Genomic DNA, 27,921 nt, shown 5'->3' with positions numbered 1-27,921 from the left:
GAACGTATTCCGTTGGTGCCGGTAGGTTTTGGTAGGTCCTTGAGGCCAAAATAATCTTTATTTTTCTTTCCAATTGCAGGAGAAAGAACTGAAGTCAGAAAACCTTGTACTTTAATTCAATGCCATAGTACTGCTGTGGAGGCCTGAAAGATGGAATAACAAAACCACGAATAAAGCTGCTTCTCCCATTTCATCCCCACTCCACGAGACAGCCCTGCCCACAGGGGCCCGAAACGGGCGGCCTCTAGGCGGCCATCTGCGCGTAGCTCTCGCGAGAGCCTCCCGACCGCGGCGAGTTTTCGGGAGCACCAGTTTTCGTCTCCTAGCTCAGTGCGCCCACAAGCTGTCTCCGCCCCTCCGGCTTCCTTTCCTACCGCGGGAGGCGGGGAGGGCGCGGGGAGGGCGGAACTTTTCTCCGTAGGAACGGGTTTACGCAGTAGAGTGTTGCCGGCCGGCGTCAAGGAGAATACGGTGCCATCCTCTTCCTCTTACCGTCGCCGCGGCGGAGCGGAGCCGAGCAGATCAGATCGAGGAGCGCGGTTACCGGGCGGGCTGGGTCTATGGTCGCTCCGCGGGCCACTCCGCCGGCTGGTGCTTTTTTATCAGGGCAGGCTGTGTTCCATGGCAGGGAACTTTTGGCAGAGCTCCCATTAGTAAGTGTGATCTTCCGTCTTCTCGCCCGGGGCTGGCTCTTTGCGGGGCGGTGAGGACGGGGCCTGCGACTCCCCTTGGCCTGGATCCCGGCCCCTGTCCGAGCGCCGCGGGGTCTCTCGGGAGGCGGCGGCGGCCGGAAGCGGGATGCGCTTTTCTCTGGCAGTTTCCCTCTCAGCCCCCCTGGCCGAGTTTATGGGGGAAGGATCCGTGAGCGGGAAGGGTCAGGGCAGAGGGCTCCGTCTGCGAGGAAGGAAGGTTCGGGAGTTTAACTTCGGATTAGCTAGGCCTGGAGGGGGGTGGAGGGATGGGATGGGCACAGGTATGGGAAGGGTGCCACAGCTCCGGACTGTGAGGCTGGCTCTTCGGGACAGTTGTGGTTCTCTTTTGCCTGGGGTCTCGTCTGGATCGGCATCGTAGTCCTTTGTCATTCACCCTGTATGTTGAGTGGATTTGATGTTATTCCGAGGAGAGGAGGGAGTCAGGCTTGTTTCTGCTCACTGACCGCTGTTTGCCACTACCTTATGCCCAGATGGGGTTTTATGTTGGTAAGGTATAGGGCAGGTGCTCTCCGAGTGTATCCATTTTGTTAGTCTCTGCCTTATGTTTTATCTTAAAAGAGTATTTTCCGGTGACTTTGCCGATTTCTTGAACGTTTTTCATGAATAAGCTTTTTTGTCAGTGACCATGGAAGAGCTAGAGTGATATTAAAAACATTTTCCCCTAAATATATTTGTTTAAGCAAGCACTAGTTGAACTTTGCCTAGGCTTTCCACTGGACAGGTGAAAGATGAACAATCCGATGAAGATGATACTTTAGTGTAAATAATTTTCAGTGAGAGCATTAGTAGCTAACTTAAATTTTGGTTCTGTGAAGATGAATTTCTGTTCATCTTTTTTGTAGCCCGTTGCACGAAAAAAAAAAACCCAGTGGGCTTGGAAACCTATTTTTAGAAAAGCAGGTTTGCCTTTTACTATAAAGTGATTCTGTGGAGAGGAAATGCTATGGAAGCTTTCTGGTGATATTTTTGTTTTACACTGTGTTCACTCTGAAATATTTGCTCAGGCAAGATTAAAATACACTTTAGGTAGTGGATAAGAGATATGCTGATAAACTTTGAAAGAAGCTGAGAGAATTAACAGGTAGCTAGCTGTTCACTGTCAGAAGTTATAGCTGTTTTCAACTTTGTAAAAGAAAAATCCTGCCCGCCTTTTGATAAGCGTTCTCATTATGCTTTCATTTACTACAGGCTTAATGAAAAGGCTTATCAAAAGGGAGGCAGGATCCACTTTATAAAAACAATGGTTTTTTCACTTTTCTAGTATAAAGTTATTATAATACTAAATGTTTTTTTTGAAACTCGCCTTGCCACCCAATTCAAATAGTCCTGGAGGTAGGGACCACTTTGCCCCACTCAGATCCCTTGAGGATCATGGAATCCATGCTCTGTCAAAGGTAACAAGTATGAAAGACAAGACAATCAATTCTGGAAAAGCAAAACAAAAAGATTATGAAAGATATTGTTTTAAGTGATTTTGGTGAAAGGAGAAAATTGACATGAAACATGCTGTATTTCATGGCTTTAAGTTGCACATTTTAACATTTCTGAAGTCAGCGTGGCAATTTTTTTCTTAGTAGCACATGAAATGAATCCTACAATCAGTGTGATCTTATACTTGAAATGCAGTATTTGTGTCTTCTTGGTTTATGCTCCATACTACATGAAATTTATCTTTTTAAAAGCATAAAATGACTGTAGAGATGAAATTAATAATAATTCTGGAACAGAGTGAATCACAATATTTTCCAGATAAAGTTGAAGTAGAACACAACTCATTCTTTGACCATGATGGAGTAAAACTAGAAGGGCGTTGGTTGAGTGAATTAATGAACAGGTAACAAAAATAAAAACTACGAAACCAATTCTGGATGCTTTATTGTATCAAAGAGGTAACTGAAAATACAGTTATATAATATCTAGGAAATAACATAACGAGGTCAGTATATATCCATATCTATGGAATTGTAGCCAAAGCCAAATTTATAAGAAAATTAACATCTTAAATAAATGAGAAAGAATAAAAATAAATCAAATATTCTACTTGAATATTAAAAAGGAAACAGTGAAATAACCCTAAGAAAAACAGAAAGAGCGACAATAAAATAACACTGATATTAATGTATTAAAAGGAAAAAAATAGAAGTTATAAAGAGCTGATTCTTTGGAGGGGAAAAGCAGACAGTAGATGAAACTACTGCTAGTTGAATCAAGGTAAAAAAGAGTGATACAAAAATACAAAATTTGGAATGAGAAAAGTAAATAAACCCAGATGTACCTTTGGGTTATTTCCATGGTAATAAATTTGAAAGCCAGAACAAATTAAGAAAGTTACCATAGAGCTACTCCTTAAAAAATGCTCTAAGCCTATGTTATTTCATGGGTAAATTTTTTCCCACTTTCCAAGCGAATCTACTATTTACATTGTTACAGTTCACACAGAGGGAAAGAAAGCTTTCCAGTTCGCTTTACGAAGCCATGATAAAGCTGATAAAATCTAGCGCAGGTAGCACTAAAAACAGTCTTGCTTTTGAATATTGATGCAAACATCATAAAGTATTACCAAATGGAGTCCAGCATTATATTAAAAGTATAAAAAATGATGGTAGTTTTATTGCAGAAGTATAGTCAATATTGGGAAATCTATTAATAAACAATGAAGACACCAAAAAGACATCTAATAAAATTCAACATCTGTTGACTAAAGCTCTTACTAAAACAGAAATAGGATACTTCCTTGACATAATAAAAACAAATCAAAGCATCAACAAGAAGTATTTGCTGGTGAAACATTAGGAAAATTAGGGTGCCTCTTTAACATTGTTCTGACTATGCTGCTCAGTGCAATTGATAGGAGAATGAGACATAAAAAGAATGACAAAATTATCAATATGTGGAGATTAAATTAACTAGAAAATTCAGTTAATTGAAAAATTAGTAGAGGTAATAAAGGTTTAAAAAGGTGACCAGTTACAAAATGTAGAAATAGAAAGCTTTCTTTTAAATGATTGATAGAAAAATATAATTTACAATTGCAATAGGAAATAATACTCAAGAATAAACTTAAGAAATGTATGGAAACTAATGGAAGAAAATTTTAAATTCTGTAGTGGAAGATAGACTTTAATAAATGAAGTTTGAATTCTGGTATTGTAAAGGTAGTATTTCTTCCTATATTGATCTTTAAATTTTTTTTTTCTTTTTTGTTTGAGAAAGATTGTCCCTGAGCTAACATCTGTGCCAGTCTTCCTCTATTTTGTATGTGAGTCTCTGCCACAACATGGTTTGACTAGTGGTGTAGCTCCCCGCCCGAGATATGAACCTGCAAACCTGGGCTGCTGAAGTCGAGTTTGCTGGTCTTAACCACTACACCATGGGGCTGGCCCCTGATCTTTAAATTTAATGCAATCCCAACAAAATTTTGAATGGATTTCTTGTTTTGGGACTTGACGTAATGATTCTAAAGTTTAGGTCTTAGAATAATAATTGTAACAGAAGAGCCAGAAATTTTCTGAAGAATAGTAGCAAGTGGGTATTTTCCATACCAGATTTTAATTACTTAATTTTATATGTTTTAAAATGTCATGGCATAGGAATAAGAAAAAAAGTTAAATTATAAAGAAGATCCAAATATAATGATAGAATTATCCATCAGGAAATACTTGGGCAACATTTGGATAACCATTTGACAAAAAATTTAGCTGGATCCCTGCTTTACATCCTGTACCAAAATAAGTTCCAGATGGATCAAATTGAAAAAACAAAGCTTGAAGCGTAGGTATTAGAAAACAAGGGGATGGTTTTTTTTTTATCATTTTGTGTCAGGGAAGGCCTTCCCATGTGTGACAAGCATAAAATCAAAGTAAAATATGCGTAGATTTGAGTAAATAAGTGATTCAGATTTCTGTATTACAAATTAAATATTGAGAGATCATGCTAAACTTGGGAAATGTTTGCAGTATATTTGACAGAGAAATGATTTATAATCCATAGATACAAATTTTAGATCAGAAGAATCTCTTAATCATTAAAAGATGACCATCCCATTAGAAAAATGGTCATATTAGAATTATAGTGTACTAAAGAAGAACTGTATTTGGTCAATGAAGGCATGGAAAAATGTTTAACCTCAGAATTAAAAACACAATAGAAACACACACAGATACTACTTTGCCTTTAAGTTGTAAAGTATATAAAAGATTGGCAGTAACCCATAAAGTTAAATATTTTAAGATAGATTCATGTACTGTTAATAGGAATGGAAAGTGGTTTGACTTTTATGGAAGACAAACTGACAGTGTATATCAAAGTTATCAGCAAAACTGATCCATCAGTTCCACTTCTAGGAAATTATTCCAAATATGTTATTACTCAAATATACAAGAATGAATGCAAAAATATTCATTAAAGCATTACTTGTAATGGTGAAAAAATGATAACCTACATGCCTCTCAGTAGGGTTTAACAAATAAATAATGATCCATTCATAATGCTGTGCAGCAATTTAAAAAGATGCTGAATAAAAAGTTTGTTGACATAAAAAGACTTCCAGTACATACTGAGTGACAAAAGCATGGCGCAGAATAGTTTTTTGGGGTCATGTCAATTTCATATCTCTGGTTAAAAATAGACGAGACTAGGTAGGAGGAGGAGGCAGTGTTAGAAATTCTGAAACAGCTTTTAACATGATTGGAATTTATGAAGTAGGGAAATTAAATGCTCCAGTTATGAACAACTGGGAAAAGATATGCTTCATCAAATCTAAGGTACCATCAATTTGTGCCAAATAATTTCACTGTTATTTTATATATAACCAAGAAAGAGTAAACATACTGTCAACTAAATTGCTAAGGCAGGCCTCCCCCCACCCCGCCCCCATGGCAGAGTGCTTAAGTTCCCTTATTCTGCTTCGGTGGCCCAGAGTTTTGCTGGTTCGGATCCTGGGCACAGACATAGCACTGCTCGTCAGGCCATGCAAAGGTGGTGTCCCACATAGCACAACCAGAGGCACTCACAACTAGAATATACAACTATGTACTGGGGGACTTTGGAGAGAAGAAGGAAAAAAAGGATTGGCAACAATTGTTAAATTTTTTTAAAAAATTATTTTATTGAGGTCACATCGATCTAGGCTGTTCTGATAAGGTAATCTTTTCTTTGGGATCTGCTAAGAATTTTGTGACGCAAGGAAAGGAATAAAAATAGTAATACTAAAACCCCGAGGGTATATCAAAGCAAGCACAGAAAAACAATTACAGAAATAAGAAAGGCATTAAACCCATGATATTGATGCTTTAGAGTAGATTTAAGTGAAACTGTAGAAGTAAGTTCTGTAATTTTTGTTTTATATGTTTATAAATTAAGGTTTTGAAGTGTTGAAAGGGATCATTCAAATATATAAATGGAGTTAGTTTAAATTGTTTAAAACGATATGGTTAATAAATTTGTAGTCAATGTTTAAAGGCCCCAAGAAAAATTGGTTTTCAGTTTTGGGTATTAGATTCATGAGCTTCATAAATTGAACATTAAACAAATAAAAAAATTATTTTATTGAGGTCACATTGATTTATAACATTGTAAATTTCAGGTGTACATTATTATGTTTCAGCCTTTATATAGACTGCATCATGTTCACTACCAAAAGTCTAGTTTCCATCCATCACCATACACATGTGCCCCTTTCCCTGGCTGCCCCCCACCCCGCTGTTCCCCAGCCCCCTTTCCCTCTGGTAACCACCAATCAGTTCTCTGTAAGATGCATCATGATATTAGAGTCTTAGAATCAATGAAATATAGTATACACTAGTAAGTGAGAAAGGGAGAGACTGAGAAGGAAGAGAAAAGATTACAGCAGAATCTTTTTCAGCGCATATTTACATTTGTTAGTGAGATCAGTCTCTGTCAGAGTTTCATGAAATGTGAAAAATACTGTCTTTCAGGGTTACTTCTTGTAATTTTTACTTTTGAGGATGTTAATCTGTTCAATCTTAGGATGTTTTCTGTTACTTTGTTAGTTGATTTTCTATAGCATGTCTTAAAATCTTTGCTTCTTCTAGTTTGCAATGGATTTTGGATAAACAAGATCTGTTAAAGGAACGCCAAAAGGACTTAAAGTTTCTCTCAGAAGAAGAATATTGGAAATTACAAATATTTTTTACAAATGGTAAACCTTTTTTTTAATTGAAATGTTATGGTTGCTTACCTCTGAATTAAAAATTTTTTGTACTGATTTGTGATGAACTCTTTTAGTCCCTACTTAATATTTTCACTTAAACATGTATTCTTTTTACAACTTATATCATTTATCTTTCTGTTTTAGTGATCTAAATAAAATATTTGGTGAATCTTATGTCAGAGACACTCAAGGCAACTTTAAAGCGTTAATTATCTCCTCAAGCCTTTGTAATGCATTATTAAACCCAGTTTAAGATCGGTTAAAGCAAAGGCTTTGAGGAAAAATGATTCTTTGGGTTGACATCCTGCATTGGTCAGTCCTGTCTTACAGGTTTGCTTTGGAGGAAAGGGGATTTAGAGTCAGCAGATCCTTGCTGTCCCACATGGAGCTTTGTCACATGATCTTTCTAACCCTCGGTTCACTCTTCTGCAGTCCTGCTTCTCTCTTGCTTTGAGGATTCCTATGGATTTTTAAAATAAACTTTATAAAGCAATAATTATAACAAGTTTGATAGGTGTCTGATATTTTCTTTTTATTCTTACTCATTCTAAAGATAGTATGAAAAGCATTGAAAATACTTATAAGATACAGGGGAAATACCTATCATTCAGCCTCCTTAATGCAAGAATAATTTTTGCTATAGGGCAATTTCTCTTTGTTGTTGTTTATGTGAACCTATATATTTTTTAACAAATTTGCAAATTCTCTTACTGGACCACTGTGATCCAAGTAGAGCTTTACAGCATGTGTAAGTTTTTCTCTTTGTTAGAAATGAATATAGTCATGATTTAACCACATGGAAGTTATTGTTGAGTGTTAATATTATAATGATACCAGAAGATATATTTAAAAACTTTATTATTTTCCTTTTAGTTATCCAAGCATTAGGTGAACATCTTAAATTAAGACAACAAGTTATTGCCACTGCTACAGTCTATTTCAAGAGATTCTATGCCAGGTAGGGCTGTTTTATTTTGGGACTATGTTATACCTGTTTGAAATTCTTACCTGATGTTGATGAATTTTAGTATAAATGAATCATGTGTTTGCCATAGTTATCATGTTTTGTTCCATGTGTTTCTATATGAATGACATTTACCTTTGTTTTATCATATTTTAGATATTCTCTGAAAAGTATAGATCCTGTATTAATGGCTCCTACATGTGTGTTTTTGGCATCCAAAGTGGAGGTATGAAATAATTTTCTGTTCTTCATCAAAGTATAGTCAATGCACATTGGTTAATCTGCCCCAGTTTTGACATTACCTGTGTAAAAATAATAACAGATGATGATTTGTGCAAAATATTGAAATTTATACAAAATCAAATATATGCATATCTTTATTTTATATATTCATTTAGCAAACACTTATCTAGCACATATTGAGTACCAAGAGCTATTCTTAGTCCTTTTACAAGAAGAACTGACTTAATCCTCATAACAAACTATGGGATATACAGTAGGAACATTCTTTTTTTTTTTTGCTGGGAAAGATTTACCCTGAGCTAACATCTGTTGCTAATCTTCCTCTCTCTTTTTTTTTCCCTCCCCAAAGCCCCAGTACATAGTTGTGTATTCTAGTTGTAAGTCCTTCTAGTTCTTATATGTGAACCGCAGCCACAGCATGGCTACTGACAAACAAGTGGTATGATTCCATGCCTGGGAACCGAACCTTGGCCACCAAAGCAGAGCACGCCAAACTAAGCGCTAGGCTATCAGGGCTGGCTCAGTATTCACATTTTATAAAGGAGGAAACTAAGGCACAGAGAAATTAAGACACTTGCCTAAGATCATAGAGCTGGTAAGTGGCAGAGCCAGTATTTGAACCCCAGGTCTAACTTCTAATCCCATGTTCTCAACTGCTTTGCTCTGCTGCTTCTAAGACGTTTATTGTTTGGTACTAAGTAGTCTTCTATAAGTACCATGGCTTGTCTACTATAACCTGAGAATGTCGCTCTTCTCCTCCATATGGTTTCTATGTCCTGTTGTCGTCCCTCCCTGCCTCCTGATGATTGGCTTTCCTACCAAGCCGTAGGGAAAGCAAGGGGGAAGGCAGGGATTAGGGCTGGCTATGGCTACATAGGTTCTGAAAAGAACTATTTTGGGTAGTGAGGGAAGAAAAATTAGGTGAGGGAGAGAGAAGAGAGATGGGAACTTGCAGCTGAGACCAAATCTCTCCTAAGCTTATTTACCTTTTCAGTATTTTTGAGAGAGCTCAGTTAAAATTCAGACAATTATAGCAGATGCTGGCTGGTTTCCATAACTAATCAATGTAATCTTTAGTGTTATGAAACCTTTATGTTATGTTTCAATTTTTGGATGATGTCTTTAGAATAGTAATTATATTCTTGAATATTGAACGTATTCTTAACCTAGTAAGTTTACATTCCATTTGTTACATGTTTTGATACAGTTTTGTTTTAGCCGTTGTTTAGGATTATCCACGACATCTTTCCCAACTATTACCTAAAACGAGAGTTGACTGTAGTAGAATAATATTAAGAAAAGCTTTCTAGAGGTTTAAGGTTTTCTAATTTTAAGTGGTAGTTTAAGGAGGCAGATCCAGCTCTGTCGTTGTTTTTAAGTTCTTTAATGGAAGAGAAAGTGTTTATAAAGGGCCTATATATTGGAGTGGGTTTTCCCAAATATTATCATGTAATTTTATGTATCTTAAGCACAACCAGTATGGGAAACCAAAACAAAATCTTTGTAGTCTTCTACTCTTGATATTAACTTGGGCTTTTAATTTGTCTTGTTTGTTAAATGTCTTTTGTTATATGATTTACTGAGTAGAACCCTGTTTTGTAATTTACTGAGTGAAAGTTTTCACTTTAAGAATTTTGGATAGGGGCCGACCTGGTCTCGCATCGGTTAAGTTCGCATGTTCTGCTTTGGTGACCCAGGGTTCACTGGTTCGGATCCCTGGTGTGGACATGGCACCACTCAGCAAGCCATGTTGTGGTAGGCGTCCCACATATAAAGTAGAGGAAGATGGGCACGGATGTTAGCTCAGGGCCAGTCTTCCTCAGCAAAAAGAGGAGGATTAGCAGCAGATGTTAGCTCAGGGCTAATCTTTCTCAAAAAAAAAGAATTTTGGATAAAGAATTATTCCTGGGAAAAAAGTGTATTCTTTCATATTTAGTTATAGCATTATTTATTTTTATCTCTAACTATGACCAACTCTTTCTGTGTTTGTCCAGTTGTGTGGGAATTGTATAGAAATGGCATGTAAGATGTCTCAGGCGTTTAATTTTTAGTTTCAGTTATTATGGTTTGAGGTTTAAATATAAATATATATACACATATACTTGCCCCCCACAAACAGGATAGGGATGTAGGTTGAAGGTATTTGAATATACTAGATTTACTTTAGTTTCTTTTGTTGGATAAGGAACCAGTTCTTGATTTTTCTGTTTTAAAATGGCATGAAGGTTTTAGGAATTGTATGAGGTTAATCAAATTAAATGAGACAGTACATGCACATCACCTGATAAATTTTAGTTGTCTTTATAATGATGGTATATTAAGTTCGAAGAGGAAATGGGAACAGACATTGGAAGTCTTATACTGTATCATTTTGTCTCTCTGTTCTGAAAAGAATACTAATTTAAATGGTCTTTTGAGTTCTTTTGGTGATATTAAAGTTTATCTTCTTCAATGATTCAATTGTTTTATTACTAAATGGCATGGCGTACCTGTTTGTCAGTCCAGATTCAACTGAATAGGAAGCATACTTAATATTTATTCTTGCAAGTAAGTATAGAATCTAAAAATCTTCTTGGAAACTAATTTGAGTACAGAAAACTGGCACTGTTCCTTTAGGGCTTGGTTTCTAATTTGGTATCTTTTGATATTAAATTATAAAATTATTTAGACATTTGTCTTAAATTGTAGTAATTTTAGGGACAGGTAATGTATTTAGAGATTTCAGTACTTCATACCTCAAGTAGGTGGAGATGGACAGACTATAAACATGGGGGGAACATAGGAAATACTCTGTTTTGAATAGACCTCAGATCCCCTTAGGTTCGTTGGGGTAATACGTACCTGATCGCATCTACTTTTCTTTCTCTAGGAATTTGGAGTAGTCTCAAATACAAGATTGATTTCTGCTGCTACTTCTGTATGTAAGTGCAAAAAAGTATATCCTGCTTTAAGGTTGTACTTCTAAAGAAAGCTCCATAGGACATAGATGTTTTTCAGTTTTTGAGACCTCTGAGAGATTAGCTGGGTTTATTAAATCTCCTGAGGACACCTTTATGGCTAGTGTATTATGGCGAAAAATAAAGTTAAAATAAAAAATTTTTTTAAACCACTGAAAGTATTATCTCTAAGGCATGGTTTTTAATGTTGAAAATGGATAGTAACTGTTGATCCAAAAACAACTCAGAGACTCTTAATTTTATAATAAGGGTAAAGAAAAAAATTCATTTCCGTATTTTATTAGAATTTATTGCTTCCCAATGGCTAGACATTGTGTCATTCTTGAGGGTGGAGTAAGCTGTTTCTTTAGCAACTGTAATGTATGTCTGATGGGAATTATGTATTTTCCCTCAATACTGAAAAACACGGTGTAGAAAAAAATGCTGACTAGTTAGTAGAGCTGATTCTTAGCCCCAGTTCTGTCTTTAAGCAGCACTTTCATAACCTTGAGCAAGTTGCTTTACCTTTTGGCCTTAGTTCTTTATCTGAAAAATGGAGTTTAGCTGCCTGTGAGTCATGACATTAAAGGAAATAACATTGTAAAGTAACAGTTATAAAATACTGTACACAGGTATTAACATTATGCTGTGCTCCATCTTCATAGGTTAAGCAAAAAGCCATCAGCTAACAGAAGATAATTCAGATTAATTTTTTTACTTCTGTGATTTTACACAGAAGAGACGTTTTAAGTCTGTAAGCATGACTGATTTTCATATTTTGGGATCATTTCCCTTTCTGAGAAGAGTGTAATAATCTAATTCAATCTTTTCCATGTCATATCTTACTCTTTTAAGGATAGAAGAGTAGTAATCAGTTTTGCCATGGACTTTAATATACCAAATGTATCACATTAGTAAAGTATTGAATTGCCCTCTGAAAAATCGAATTCTTAAAAAATTGAAAAAAGACTGGAAGGAAATCTACCAGAACTTTAGCAGTGCTCATCTCTGAGTAGTAGGTTGTAGGTGCCCTGTTTTCTTCTTACATTAGTCTGTTTTCCAAATTTTTTAGAAGGTGTGTATTTTTAAATGTAAAATAGGGGGCCGGCTCTGTGGCCAAGTGGTTAAGTTCTCATGCTTTGCTTTGGAGGCCCAGGGTTTCACCAGTTCGGATCCTGGTCGCAGACAGGGCACCGCTCATCAGGCCGTGTTGAGGTGGCATCCCACATCCCACAACTAGAAGGACCCACAACTAAAAAAATATACAACTATATATTGGGGGGATTTGGAGAGAAAAAAGCAGAAAAAAAAAGTATTGGCAACAGTTGTTAGCTCAGCTACCAATCTTTAAAAAAAAAATGTAAAATAACCTATTACTAAGGTTTGTTTATTTATATCTTTCATGCAGAGGTTTAAAGTTATTTCATAAATTGTATAGTGTATTATATAGGCCCAGACAGCTTAGGTTTCAGATTTCAGCTCCAGTGCTTCCTATGTTGAGCAAAATATAACCTCTATGACTCAGTTTCCTCATCTGCAAGATGAGGCTATTAATAATATATGTCATAAGGCAGTTGTGAGGATCACATGAGTTAAAATTGATAAAGCTCTTACAACAGTGTTTGCTCAGTGTGTTAGTTTGCTAGGGCTGCTGTGACAAAATGCCAGAGACTGGGTCGTTTAAACAACAGAAATTAATTTTCTCAGTTTTGGAAGCTGGAAGTCCAAGATCAAGGTGTCAGCAAATTAGTTTCTCCTGAATCCTCTCTCCCTGGCTTGCAGATGGTTGCCTTCATGCTGTATCCTCACATGGCCCCTTCCCTGTACGTGGATACCCCTAGTGTCTCTTCCCCTTATAAGGACACCTGTCCTATAGAATTAGGGCCCTACCCTTATGACCTCGTTTAATCTTAATTACTTCTTTAAAGGCCCTGGTTCTAAATACAGTAACATTGTGGGTTAGGGCTTTAGCATATGAATTAGCCGGGGGGGGGGGTGTTGGGGGACACACACACGTTTCAGTCCATAATATTCTAAATTTTAGTGGCAGCTATCATCATCATCAACAACAGCATCATTATCACTGGAGAACACCATACTGGGTGCAGTGGTGGGTACAAAGATAAACACAGGAATTTAAAGACAAGAAAATAAGACATGCATATGCAAATATGAACACAAAAGAAAATAAGTTGTATCAGAGAGTTACAGAGAATGCAGTGAATATTTTGAGTGGGAAAAGATTATTTGTCAGGTGAGTCTAGAAAGGCTTAAATAGAATTTGGTGAAGAAAGATAGAATTTGAACCTGGGGAAGTGCAGAGGAAAGACAGTCTAGGAACATTGAATAGTTTGGTTAAAAATAGGGAAAGCGAAGGATTTACACTCAGTGAATGGTGGGTAAGGAAACAGTGGGAAGAAGCCCTCCCTGGCTGAAGCTGGATAATAGAGGGCCTTCAGTGAGGAATCTGCCATTCGTTCTGTTGACAGTGGTGGTACCTTTGAAAGCTTTATTTTTCAGCATGAGCACGATGCCAGAATTGTGCATTAGGAAGGTGAATCTGGCAGAATTATGGAAGATGAATTGGAGGAGAGTGAGTTGAAGTAGACAGAGAAATTCTGACATTTTTCACGTGTTACAACATGGATGAACCTTGAGGATGTTACGGTAAATGAAATAAGCCAGTCATGAAAAGATAAATACTATATGAGCCACTTATATGAGGTACCTAGTGTAATCAAATTAATAGAGATAGAAAGCAGAATGGTGGCTGCTAGGGGCTAGAGGGAGGGGGAAATGGGGTGTTACTGTTTAATTGGTATAGAGTTTCAGTTTTGCCAGATGAGAAGAGTTCTGGAGATGGACTGTGGTGATGGTTGCACAACAGTGTGAATGTACTTCAGACTACTGAACTGTATACTTAAAAATGGTTAAAGATGGCAAATTTTATGTAATGTGTATTTTTACCACGATTTAAAAACAACCAAAAAAAACACCCTCGGAAATGGTTTTATGTAAACTACAAACTGTAGTGAGTGCTGTCACCACAGGGTGCTGTGAGAAATCAAAGCTGAGTTCTTTTGAAGTTCTTGACTTAATCCAGGTGAGCACTAATGAAGGCTTAAAGTAATGTTTTGGCAGCCTGCAAGGAGAACAAATAAGCTATATTTGAATGATAGGATCAACAGGACCTTTGAAAAGAAAGGATTTAAGAAGAGTCACAAATGATTTTTGAAGTTTCATGCCTGGGCATTGAGGGGGTGAAGGTAGTACCAGAAGAGGAGAATAAGTGGGTTCTGAGAAGAATTAAATTTAATCTTTGTTTCTAATACCATTCTCTAGTCAAAGGAACTAGAGTTTCTTGGAGAAATGGCTGATGCTAGGACTGAGGCAGGAAATATACAAGGTGGACCTGGAGCCAATAAGGAAGTGCCAATAAGGAAGGAAGTGCTCACGTGGTGATGGGGATATGTCAGACGGACACGGGAGCCAACTGAAAGAGCTCTCAATGGCCAAAGTTGGAAGAGTTTTAGCAACGAAGTTAAAAAAGTATTGGATTATAACCCAAAGGATAAAATAAATATCCATGAGTCCATACTGATATAAATAAATGATGGAATAAATAAGTGAGAGAGAAGACACAAATCTCCATGCAGAAGAATTTAAAATAATTTATGTAGCTAACTTCACCCTTAAGTAGGGGAAGCATAAGTTGCCCTTAGGTGTAAGCTGTGCATAGTGACTTCCTTTTAATGTGTACATTATGAAAGGGGGGCGGGAATAACTTTACAGTGCAGAAACCTGATGAACACTACCTCAGCCAGGTAATTGAGGTCAATATCAACAGTGATAAGTCATGTTAATAGTATGTGTCTTTTGCTCATCATCGCTGATCATCAGGGAAATGCAAATCAAAACTACACTAAGATATCACCTTACACCCATTAGAATGACAAAAATATCTAAAACTAATAGTAGCAAATGTTGGAGAGGTTGTGGAGAAAAAGGAACCCTCATACACTGCTGGTGGGAATGCAAACTGCTGCAGCCACTATGGAAAACAGTATGGAGATTCCTCAAAAAATTAAAAATAGAACTACCATACGATCCTGCCATCCCACTACTGGGTATTTATCCAAAGAGCTTGAAGTCAGCAATCCCAAAAGTCCTATGCACCCCAATGTTCATTGCAGCATTATTTACAATAGCCAAGACATGGAAGCAACCTAAGTGCCCATCAACAGACGAATGGATAAAGAAGATGTGGTACATATATACAATGGAATACTACTCAGCTGCAAAACAGAACAAAATCATTCCATTTGCAATAACATGGATGGACCTTGAGGGAATTATGTTAAGTGAAATAAGCCAGCTAGAGAAGGATAATCTGTGTATGACTCCACTCATAGGAGGAATTTAAAAACATGGACTAAGAACAGTTTAGTGGATACCAGGGGAAAGGTGGGGTGGGGGGTGGGCACAAAGGGTGAAGTGGTGCACCTACAACACGAATGACAAACATTAATGTACAACTGAAATTTCACAAGATTGTAACCTATCATTAACTCAATAAAAAAAATAGTATGTATCTTTGATGTGATATAATGAAGTCATGCTTTACCTCTGTGGTCTTTCTTCCAAAAACCCAAAACCCCAGTCTCATCATTAGATAAATATCAGACAAATTCCAGTAGAAGGTTAACCTATAAAATACTTGACCCAGTACTGCTAAAAATGATCAAAGTCATTAAAAACAAGGAATGTCCGGAAAACTGTCACAGCTAAGTGGAATCTAAGGAGATATGACAAGTAAATGTAATGTGGTATCCTGGAAGAGCCTGAAACAGAAAGAGGACATTAGATTAAAAGCTAAGGAGATCTAAATAAACTATAGACTTTAGTTAATAATAATGTATCTGTATTGGTTCATTAAGTATAGCAAATGCACCATACTCACATAAGATGTTAATAACAGGGGAAACTGGGTAAGTGGGTATCTTAGTCTGCTTGAGTTCCTATAACAAAATACCGTAGACTGGGTATCTTAAGCAACAGACATTTATTTCTCACAGTTCTGGAGGTTGGGAAGTCCAAGATGAAAGTGCCTGCTTTGATCGGCCATGATTTGTTTCCCGGCTTGCAGACAGCCACCTCCTCACATTGAGTTCTCCCATGGCAGAGAGAGAGAGAGAGAGATCTCTGGTTTCTCTTCCTCTTATGTGGACACTAATCCCATCATGGGGGCTCCACCTTCATGACCTCATATAAACCTAATTAACTCCCAAAGACCCCACTTCCAAACACCATCACATGGGGTTCAACTGACAAATTTTGGAGGACACAACATTCAATCCATAACAAGGAGTATATGGGAACTCTGTGTTATCTTCTCAGTTTTTTGTAAATTTAAAACTGTTCTAAAAAATAAAGTCTACTTAAAAAAGGCAGAGGAATATAACTTGGTAGGGGCTTTGTTTTTGTTTTTAAGGGACATTTGAGCATATTAGTAAGTGATGGAACAGATTTATTGGAGGAGGAATGGTTAATGGTGCGAAAAAGAAAAAGACAGGAACTATCAATTGAATAGATGAAAGCAAATGCCCAGTGGTAGGGGTAGCAATAGAGAAGGATGCATTTTCCTCCAAGTCAGAAGAAAATAATTAGAAGATAGAAAATCAAAATACAGAGTGATTTTATCATGGAGTAGGAAGGAAGTTGACAGCATCAGGTAAATCTAATTTCAGTAGGTTAGGTGGCAAGGTCCAGGGGTTAGGGGTGTAGGTTTGTTTTATGTACAGATAACTGTTCCTTGTTGATTGGTTACCATTAAATCAGTAGCTGTTTTACTTGTACACTTTACATCTTGTGTACATCAAAAAGATTTGTAAAACTCAGAAATCTTAATAGGTAACATTTTCAAATTCACTAAAGGAGAGAGGAAAGGAAAGATTAAGCAGAAATTTCCTAATATCAAGTTTAAATGGTTTACGTTTCAAATCTTGGCAGATGTTACCTATCTAAATTAGCTGTTAGGATACTCAATTTACAAAAGAAAACTTCTTGAAAATACAGTACATAGAATAAATGAAATTCTTTTTAATCTTGGTGAGGTCACTTGGGCTTTGTACAATTGGAAGGGATTGCAGAACTGATCCTCTAGAACCTGTCAGTAGCCATTTGCTTGAATGAAATGTTGAATCATATGACCTGAATACAGTTTTCTCAAATAGTGCTTAAATGTATACAATCATACTATTTTTAGGAGATGGAGGATTGATATTTAAGTTTCTTCATTTGTACTTTTTTAGTGACTAAGAAGAGTAGTAACTGTATGTATGTGTTTGTGTGTGGGATGAAAAAAGTTGTAGAGACCTGTGCATGTATATTCATGGTTTTATTAAAACATCTTTTGATAAAGAAATAGCTATTTTTTTGTTGTTGCTGAGGAAGATTCACCCTGAGCTAAGGTCTCTACCAGTCTTCCTCTATTTTGTAGGTGGCTCGCCACCACAGCATGGCTGACTAATGGTGTAGGTCTGTGCTTGGGCTCCAAACCCACTAACCCAGGCTGCCAAAGCGGAGCACAGTGAACTTAGCCACTACGCCAGGGGCTGGCCCCCAAAATTACATATTTATTGAAAAAGTTTAGAAAGCACAGATTAGTAAAAATCCTTAAATCTCGGAGATAACCACTGTTAACATTTTTTGGTTGTATTAGCCTTCCGATATTTATATATATGTTTGTGAACACATATCCAACCTGTATGCCTTCTGAGTTAAATTACTGAAGAATGGAACAATGCCATTTTAGAGCTAGAAAAATTTTAGAGATGATAAAAGCCAGTGATTTTTCTCCAATCTTCTTATTTATTTTTTAAGTAGCAGAATCCTTTCTTAATATGTTAAATCTATAATTGAAGCTAATTGTAATATAGATGGGAGCCTGGGGCTTCCTGCCACTCATTCTTTCCCCTCGCCTGAAAACGAAAAAAGCTGGGTCCCTAAGCATCTCCCAAGTTTGTACTAAAAATGATTTAGCCCTACCTCTAATATTCCATACTGTGTTAAAGAAATTTTGGGTTAATTTACTTCCCGTTTTCTCAGTTTAAGGTGTTTTTTGTTTTCTGCAGTAAAAACTAGATTTTCATATGCCTTTCCAAAGGAATTTCCTTATAGGATGAACCATGTAAGTATATTGTATAAAATAAAACTGCTTGTCAAAGCCGTCTGTGAACTAGCTCCATTTTATGTTAGAATAGACTGAATACTCTCCTAGAAATGGCACTTTCAAATAGTACAAGAATATAGACTTTAGTTCTAAATTAAAGCGAACTTGCTTCTACCATTTAAAAAAATACTTCATAGCAGTGGTTATCACCACTGTGTGACCGTTAAATCACCTTGGGAACTTTTTAGTAATACTGATGTCAGGGCCTCTCCAGACCAGCTAAATCAGAATTTTCAGCCTTGAGGCTCAGGCATTGGTGGTTCCTAAAAGCTGCCGGATAATGCTAATGTGCAGCTGGGATTGAGAACTACTATAATGGAATAGTGTGAAAACCATGTTTGAAATTTAAATTGTAATTTTTTATTTAATTTTCAGTATTCTTTCCTTTTACTGATTTACTGATAACAAAAATAACATTTTAAATGGAGATAATTGCTTTTTTGCATTAGTTGAGTGGAAAATATGCTGGAAAATCTGAAGTTTATACAGGATATTTTAAATAAAATAATAAGAATGCTTATATGAGGCTGGCTTTTCCTTCTAAGGATTAAAATGCTTTATAATTGCATGTGTTGTGTAATACTAAAAAGTAATTTTTTATTGCATATGTTCATTCTAATATAAGCTACTATGTTTATTTTCTTGATTTTAAAAGCATTTTAGTAAAAATTTTTGATAATGTCTATATATGTTGGACTACATAGATTCATTTAATTTGGTTTCGTGTTGACATTTATAATCTTTTTTTAACAGATATTAGAATGTGAATTCTATCTTTTAGAACTAATGGTAAGTATATTTCTTCTTTGTGATTAATAGAGTACAACTTATTTTCAAATTTAGTGAAGTTAGGAATTAAAGAAATTATTTGTAGGGAGGTGCATCTTAGAGCCGTCCAGTGATACATGATGGTGAAGTCCTATTACCTAGTCGCATCATCACTTGTATCCTCCCAGAACCTGTAAAATAGTTTGTATGTCCTACGTAGGATGGGAACATTTTTCTGTTCTATAGTATCTATAATAAAAGGATTACAAGCAAACCAGTCAGGCCATTAAACCACTGTAAATTATTTGCACAATTTGTGTATGTGTGTGGTGTTATTTAAAGATAGATTATGTCTTTGGCAGAATTCTGCTCCTCCATTGGGAAATACGGATTTGTAGGCTAATAAGAGGTTTCAGTGTGTTGCAGATGTGACACTTTGAGTCTCTAAGGGAATGGATGCTGACTGACTGCCAACCGATTTATCAAGGTATATTCCAGAGAGAGCACTGCCTTCACTATTATAGTAGAGTTAGGGCTGCCATACTGCTTGCTTAAGAGAATAAGAGGGAAGCAAGCATGAGTTAGAGAAATACATTTTGAAATACACAATTATAAATCAGTTGGGTAATGATAAGGTTTTTGTGTTGTAATAAATCTGTTTTTATACATACACATTTTTTAAACTGTTTCTAGGATTGTTGCTTGATAGTGTATCATCCTTATAGACCTTTGCTCCAGTATGTGCAGGACATGGGCCAAGAAGACATGTTGCTTCCCCTTGCATGGTAATTAGAACAGAAGTTATTCATAGTGTAACATGTTATTAGCTAGGAAGGTTGACAACTAAATATGAAGTTTAGTATTTTTAAAGTAATAAAACTAGTGCCCCAAGATATTTTATGTTGAGCAAAATATCTGCTTGTTGAATTTTAATAACTATATTGGTATAAATGCTAAAATGATAAGGATCTTTAAATTATCTATTTGATGACTATTTCCATTAAAATTTGATTCTTATTAAAAATAGGCTGTTTACATAAAAATTAAGATGTTATCTTTAAACTCATCAGAATACTTTTTGGTGATATTCAACATACATATTAATAGTCATTGTATAATTTCCTATCTGATTTTCTAGTTTTTGAAAAGTTAGAAAAATGTTTGTTTTATAATTTATTGAGGTTTTAAAACAACATATATTTAGCTGTAATTTTATTCGTTAAAATATGCTTATTCATTGTCACGTTCATGTATCCATCTTTTTCCCTTGATGTTTTCTCCTTTATGTCTGTGCTTCAGTAATATAAAAAAGAAATGTGTACAAAGATGGGAAATCTGGCCCTCTCTGGGGGGAAGTGTACAACCCTATGAGATAGTTCTGCTTTCAGTAATAATATGATTTACATTTCTATAGGAGGATAGTGAATGATACCTACAGAACGGATCTTTGCCTACTGTATCCTCCTTTCATGATAGCTTTAGGTATGTAAGTGTGGTGTACCTTTATTAGTTAATTTGTTATGAACCTATTTAGGTCATCCTAAAAGAAATTTCACCCTATTGTACTTTATGTTTTTATGTTTCATGAAGTAATAGACTAATCCTTGCATGTGAACTTTCAATAATATGAACTGCAACTGTCACAAATCAGGATTATTGTCCCCCCAACCCCCTTTTTTGGTAAGTTTTTTTTTTTAAATTGTTTAAAATAATTTTAACCAATGTCTGAATAGAACATTTTTGTTCGTTTAGGGGGAAAAGTTCAGAAGTAAGCCTGCTAATGTTAGTTGTAACTTAACTGGGCCTGTCTTTCATTTCCTGAGCCCAGTTAGGTCCCCAGAGGTTGGATAAAGGAGCCTCTGTGGTCCTTAATGTCTTGTGGAACAAGTTAGCTACCATTCTGCTATCTGTGGAATGCAGTACTGTAATGGCTTAGAACACAGTCTTTGCAGTCAGTCCTGGGTTTAACCTTTGCTTCCTTTACAATTGTGGGAAAATTATTTAACCTTCTGAGTTTGTTTCCTTAATTGTGAAATTCGGGGGGTACTAATAACTCCATACAGAGTTGTTACAAGAATTAAACATCTTGTAGAGCACCAAATAATGCCTGTCGTATGTTAGGCACTTGTTAGTTTGTTCCCTTTCTTTCTTCTATTGATTTCTATGACTGTGTCCTCTTAATTTTTCCACAAATTCTTTTACCAGTCCACAGTTATTTTCATTGGTTTCTCTTTTTTTTTCAGTTATTGCTTCAATGTTAATGTTTCTCAGCCTTCTTACATCAGGGTGGTAAATAGGTTATACCTGTACTTTTGTAGTACTGGAGGCTCCCTAAAAGCACTGTATTTGGAAGGATTCTGAAGTGGCATCTGGGTTCAGTGAGAAAGAATGTTGGGCTCTGCATAGGTAGGAAGGAGGTAATAGCAGGCCGTGTGCCACATCTTTGCTGTCCCTGCTATCTTTGTTCTTCCTGGGTAGTCTCACTGAGGCCTGTGGCTTCTGCTATCTCTTCGGTACTGAAGCATTTAAATTTCTTTCTTTAACCAACATCTTGCTCCAGAGCAGTTCTTTATACCCATCTGCCTTTTAGATAGCTCCACTTGGCATCTCTCTGGCTCCTTAGACTCATGAGCCGGACTGAACTCATCACTTTGCCCCAAAATATGCTCCTTTTAATGTCTTTGCTAGCTTGGTGAATAGCATTAATTAATTACCTTTTTTGGAAACCCAGCAGTTAGGCTCTTTATCTCCCTCAATACCTACATCTAGTTGGTAACCAATACCTATTGTCCCTTCCTCTCAGTTGTCCCTTTAGTAGTCTCATAGCCATCTTCTCATTTCCATCCAGGTTACTGTAGCAGTCTTCTTTCTGGCTAATTGGCCTCCAGCATCCCTCTTTTCAGAGAGCCAGTCTTTCCTCCACACTTGAGCTAGGCTGGTGGTTCTCAACCAGGGATAATTTTGCTCCCCGGGAGATGTTTGGCAATGTCTTGTCACAACTGGAGTGGGGTGCCACTGGCACCTAGTGGGTAGAAGCCAGGGGTACTGCTAAGCATCCTACAGTGTACCAGGCAGTCTCTAAGAATTATCCAGCCCACAATGTCAGTAGTACCAAGGTTGAGAAACCCTGAGCTAGAAAGAACTTTTTAAAAAGCAGAATTTGTCCCCCAAATAAAGTCTTTCAGTGTTCCTCCCAATTTCTGGATAAAATCCACAGCTGCTCTTTACCATTTAAATACACACCATTCTCTGCTCCCACTCTCACCTTTTTTAAGACTTGGCTCAGATATCACCTCTTTAGTGACACCCTCCTCACCCCCAAACTCCCTACATCACCTCGATCTGGGTTTAGGATGTCTCCTTTGTTTCCAGTTTACTTTATGTATGCCCCTGTCATGGCATCTTCCACTGTGTTTTAATTAAGCTGTTATAATTTCAGTTCTTTGGCCTCTCAATCCCTCCTGGACCTACACCCTACTCTATAGCTTTGTTTGACCAGGGGCAACCAGTGTGTCAGTTCACATTTGAGTTGCTGTTTGCCTAGAATGTCATCCTTAGCAAAGTCATATGGGTAACCAGATCAGGGAATATAATTTAACAAGCTGGCATGAGATCAGGGGAGCCAGGCTGCTCAGTAGGAATTATATTAGGCAAAATTATAACATAGATTGTTGTCTTTGGGCTCTTTTATTATCTTTGTTAGTTTATAATGTATATAATTATAGTATATACAGTGCATTACTTTTTTTACGAAACTGTTTCATTACAACACTGAACTCTGTACTAGGCTGCCCAATTCTCACCTAACTTGATCATGTGCTAATAACTTTAAAAAGCAGAGGTATCACTGCTTTTTTTTTTTTTTTTAATATATACTATGGTACAACCATTTTTTTTTTTTTTTTTAAGATTTTTTTTTATTATTTCCTTTTTCTCCCCAAAGCCCCCCGGTACATAGTTGTATATTCTTCGTTGTGGGTTCTTCTAGTTGTGGCATGTGGGACGCTGCCTCAGCGTGGTCTGATGAGCAGTGCCATGTCCGCGCCCAGGATTCGAACCAACGAAACACTGGGCTGCCTGCAGCGGAGCGCGCGAACTTAACCACTCGGCCACGGGGCCAGCCCCGAGGTATCACTGCTTTTAACTGAAATATGAAAACATAGTATTGAAATTTATCCGTGTATTGATTGGCTGTTGTTGTTTTTGTGTGTTTTTTTGGGTTTTGGGGGGTTTTTTGGTCACACTGACTTCTGGGTACATTTTGATCTCTACTGTGTACTGCTGTTCAGGGTCATTTCTCTGCTCTAATTTCCTCATTAGATTTTTTCCTCTCTAACACACCCTGACTCTCAAGGCAACTGCACCATGACTAGCACACAGTGAGGAGCAGGAGATGTCAAGAACCTATTAATAAGTCCAGTAATTTTTTCTGTCTATATCAGATTAAATTGATGGGATGGTCAATGGAACTATGATATGCATCCATATAATTTTTTAAAAGATATTGGAAAATACCATGAAAATTTTAATTGATGATCGTATCTTTATTTCTGAGTTTGTACATTCTATGTTTTCAGTTAAACATGGGCCTTTGTCTCATTTTCTTTCCAGCTTGCCTACATGTAGCCTGTGTTGTACAGCAGAAAGATGCCAGACAGTGGTTTGCTGAGCTTTCTGTGGATATGGAGAAGGTATTCTTTAAAATTCTGTTAGTTGAATGTTAGTTGAACATTTTAAAGTTAATGTCATATTTACTTATCATGAGCCTAAAATCTTACTATGTCCATCAGGCTTAGAAGATTTTTGTTAAAAAAAAAAATTGAGGAACATGTTTGGTGAGAAGAGTTGATGTTGACTATTTAGGTTATTTTCTCTTTTGGGGTTAGGCTTAAACAGAATGGTAAATTTTTGGCTTGATTGGTTGTAAAGCAGCCCCTACTTCCCAGGATTATTTTAAAAGCTCCCTAGTGACTACTGAAATACTACTGTAAACTTCTGTAACACAGCCTATCCTGGCAAAGTGGTTTTTGCCCTTTTTTCTACCTTTTCTGCTGAAATGTTGATAGCATTAGAATCAGTCCAAGGTTAAGTCTACTCAGATGAGGAAGAAAGGGCTAATTTGGAAACTGGATATGACAGATTTGTAGCTGCCAGTGTTTGAGCACCTTAACTCGTGTAGAGAAGTTAACAGAGAATCAAAACAATGTCTTTTGTGTACTACCTCTCATTAAATTGTTTGAAACAATTGCTATCAGAGGAATTGGCTTTATAGTGGCATACTCCTTTGTAATTTAGATCTCTGTTCCTAGTACCTCCCTATTTTAGTAGTTTTGGTTACAATATAGGCGAACAGAAGGAAACCAACTGTAGAGATGGATAAGGACAGACAGGCTATACACATTAAAGGTTGGGAGGCTTGGAGGAAAAGCCAACATAGCAGGATGGTAAAAATACTGCTCTCACGTTCATCAGGATTGTCTAATCTAACCTGAAGGAGAGAGACTGTCTTTTCACTGTTTGCTGAGGGATGCCTAGTACATGATGTGTGTTCTTTATATTCTATATGTTGTTTGACATTGCCACTGAGAACTTTTCAAATATTTTCTTCTAGATTTTGGAAATAATCAGGGTTATTTTAAAACTATATGAGCAGTGGAAGAATTTTGATGAGAGAAAAGAGATGGCAACTATTCTTAGTAAGATGCCGAAACCAAAACCTCCTCCAAACAGGTACTTTGTAGACTTTAATTGATTGATTTCATTTAATTATATATTTCATACCCGTTACCATATTTTTCTGTAGATTATGTTTCTTAAAGTTTCTTCTAAAACTTCATGACATGTTAATTTTTTTTAATTTGTAACTTGAAAGATTGAGAATATCTCATTTAAAAAAATACATTAATCTGGTCACCTATTTAGTAACTCTTTCTAATGCAACAGCAGGTCCATTACAGGTATCCCTCAACATATGGCTATATCCTGTACATAAACTTAAACAACAGAACTAGACGAGTTCATCTGAAATTCAGGGATAAAGAGTTCTGGAGTAGTGCCATGTCAGTTTATCTTTTTTCATTACGGCTATTATCCTGTTTTATAAATTTCAGTAGCAGTTTTTAAAAACTTAGAAGATGATTGATCTGATATTATAAAAATAAATAAAGAATTTTGACTTTTGAGTGACCTGAAGATCCATGGCATACAGTAACCTAATTTTGCTAAATAGGAATCATTTGTGCTAAACAGGTGTTTTTTGTTGTTATGTTTTTTGTTTTTCTTTTTTTAATAAGATCTATTTAGTTCAGTGGTTCTCGGTTCTCACTGTACATCAGATCTTTTGGGGTAAGGAGAAAAAGTCAGAAGGGAAATAAATGCTACCCATCTTAATCATTTATCAAGAAAAATAATTGTTATATAGTATTAAGATAGATTTGTAGATCTGATAAGTTAATGTTACCGTTTGGAAAAAATTAATACTTATTCAAGGAGCTGTTTAAGGCAGTCATTCAAACAGCTGCCTTTGGATGCATTTTTTGCAGAAATTCCCTGAGTGATTCTTCACTAGTGGCAGGGCCTGAAGCTGCAAGATGATGATGGACAAGATAAGGCAATAATCCTGTTGCCACAGTTACTGGTATTTTCAGTTTTAGTTATTTTAAATATTCAGCATTTTCCAGAAAATTACCATATTTCTTTCTGGCTTATAAAGGTTTGCTGTATTTACATATGATTTTATTATGCATTTGAACAGTAATTTTTTTTTTGGAAGAACACTTCTTGACTTTCATAATTAGAAGCAATAAGGTTTTATATGTAAGATTTAATTTCATAGGAAATTTGCTCAGAAGAAGCTCTAATCTCTATGTTGAGTGATACCTGTAATGACAATGAAATCCCATACCCCAATTTAAATTTTTTGAGTGTATATGAACACTAACTTCCAGAATGCTTGTCATGTGTGAGGGCATTAAGTTACACGAGAATAAAAACATAAAAACAAATGTTAGTCTTCTGGATTTTAATTTTTCCACATCTGTGCCTTAGAATCAGGAATGTCTTTGTTTTATACAGTTGTACCACAGAATAACTAACTTTAAAGATTAGTAGGCTTATCAGGGTGTGAAAATGAGTCTTTTAATTAGTGTAAAATCTCTTTCTTCCCCACTTGAACAGTGAAGGAGAGCAGGGTCCAAATGGAAGTCAGAACTCTAGCTACAGCCAATCTTAAAACATTCCGAAGAATTCCATAGTGGACCAGTTGGAAATAAACCATTGGACAGATTTCAGTAATGCCTTCAATGGAACACAAATGAAAGTGAATAGCTTGTTTCTGTCAAGCATATTGGGAAGTGATTTTATTTTTGCAAAAGAAGTTTTTCTTTACCTAATTTGATTCTAATACATAATTGATTAAATTCTGTTTATAAAAGTTTGGAAAGGTTCTAAAGGGACCTATGGACAGACGTACATAAACATTTGAAAATTAATAGCTTTTGATTAGTATGATTTTTCTTAATTTGGAACATAAATTGTAGCTTTTTATTAAGCCAGGAAACATAAAGCATAATTTGTTTAAAATTCTCTTTGGTCAATCAAGGACCAAAAAAGGGCATAAAAAATCAAATATATGAGGGTTTTTTTTTTTCCCTCCTTAAGTTAAACTTTAAAGCTGTATTTAAGGAATCAAATCTTACAAAATCCTGGAAGATTTTGGTAATGATGTTGATAATTTCAGGGAAATTAATCAAGTACCTGTTGATTTAAAAATGTATTTTATTCAATAGCTTTGGTATCTTGCCATGGAAGATACTAGCCCAGCCTAGCAGAAAAGTGCAATATGTATAGCATACTTTGACATTTTAAAAATTATATTAATTCCATAACATTTTGATGTGCTGGGCAAACTTTTAAGAAAAAATCTTACATGAAGTTATTTGCATTTAGTTCACAGTTAATCAGACATTTTGAAAGCAAATTGGATAAAACACCATAATATGGTTGAAATCTGGTAACATTTTAATGTTTTTACTCTACTGTGAAAAGTTTTTTATATGACATACACACCCTAGTTTATTTTTGTGTCTTAGTGTGCATTTACAAATTTACTACAGGTATCCTGAGCCAGGAACACAATCAGGTTTCAGGCCAGTTTGATACTGGCTATTCTTAATTCTCATATGAGTGTAGGACTTAAGACTAAATGTTATGTCAGTGGGACTGTGCTGTCTGTGGAACTTAATAATCATTTTCTTCAGACTCGAAGGAGAGTGATAAATAAAATTTGGAGTCATAGGATATTGATGTACAATTTAAGGATTAAGACTTTTTATAAATCAATTGTGAACAATGGATTATTAAATTAAATGTTGACTTCCTAGTATAAAATTGCAAGAATAAAAGTAAGTTCTCCAGCTCTATTGACTAGTGTCTTGAATTTATCTTTTTGAATCTGCCTTATCTTGTTTTCTGAGAGTCCTCCTTCCTTTAGATAAGTATTAAAGCCTCCTACAGTTTGTCACATGGGTAATTTCACATGGTTTATGAACAGACTTTAGAGTTCTGTTCCCTGTGGAGAGTATCAGATAAGCTGGAAAGGGTGATTATAAAGTCAGCACCAATGACAAATATAGGTGGGCAGGAGAAGAAGTGAGAAAAAAGCTCTCCTCAGGTCTGAAGGAATTAAGGTCGGGCTTGCTTCGGAAGGGCAGAGTGATTATGTATCAGTCATTAACTTAACGCTCATTTTTCCTTTAAGCTTATTTTTTTTAAATTCTATTTTAAAAATTAATCCATATACCTTGTAGTTTTGTTTTCAACCTCTTATTGTAAAAAATGTAAAGCAGCATATACAAGGATAGATAATAAAGGGTAAAGAACCCCATGTACTGTCA

General features: G+C 36.1%; 1 protein-coding gene across 2 annotated transcripts; it reads left to right on the top strand.

Annotated features, from left to right (window-relative positions):
* Positions 1-285: 285 nt before the first annotated feature.
* On the top strand, positions 286-27,451 carry CCNC (cyclin C). Of its 2 annotated transcripts, none has more exons than XM_014841090.3 (12): positions 286-653; positions 6,767-6,873; positions 7,759-7,843; positions 8,006-8,075; positions 10,962-11,013; positions 18,162-18,217; positions 19,013-19,048; positions 19,721-19,812; positions 20,442-20,509; positions 23,639-23,718; positions 24,639-24,757; positions 26,204-27,451. In XM_014841090.3, the coding sequence occupies exons 1-12, from the start codon at positions 622-624 to the stop codon at positions 26,256-26,258; spliced, it is 852 nt and encodes a 283-aa protein (XP_014696576.1). In that variant the 5' UTR covers positions 286-621; the 3' UTR covers positions 26,259-27,451. The 2 variants fall into 2 exon arrangements, with proteins under 2 accessions (XP_014696576.1, XP_014696578.1); XM_014841092.3 differs by having other exon boundaries at positions 363-653; positions 25,570-27,451.
* Positions 27,452-27,921: the final 470 nt, after the last annotated feature.

Source organism: Equus asinus, chromosome 24, assembly GCF_041296235.1.
Source record: "Equus asinus isolate D_3611 breed Donkey chromosome 24, EquAss-T2T_v2, whole genome shotgun sequence".
Lineage (NCBI taxonomy): Eukaryota > Metazoa > Chordata > Mammalia > Perissodactyla > Equidae > Equus > Equus asinus.
Note: the sequence above shows the minus strand (reverse complement) of the source record. Positions and strands in the feature narration are given on the sequence as shown.

Excerpts from the sequence above, each read along its gene's own strand:
- CCNC (XM_014841090.3), top strand. The coding sequence starts at position 622 with ATGGCAGGGAACTTTTGGCAGAGCTCCCATTA. Across the intron at positions 654-6,766 it reads TTTTGGCAGAGCTCCCATTA|TTTGCAATGGATTTTGGATA; the intron begins GTAAGTGTGATC and ends TGCTTCTTCTAG. Across the intron at positions 19,049-19,720 it reads TCTATCTTTTAGAACTAATG|GATTGTTGCTTGATAGTGTA; the intron begins GTAAGTATATTT and ends AACTGTTTCTAG.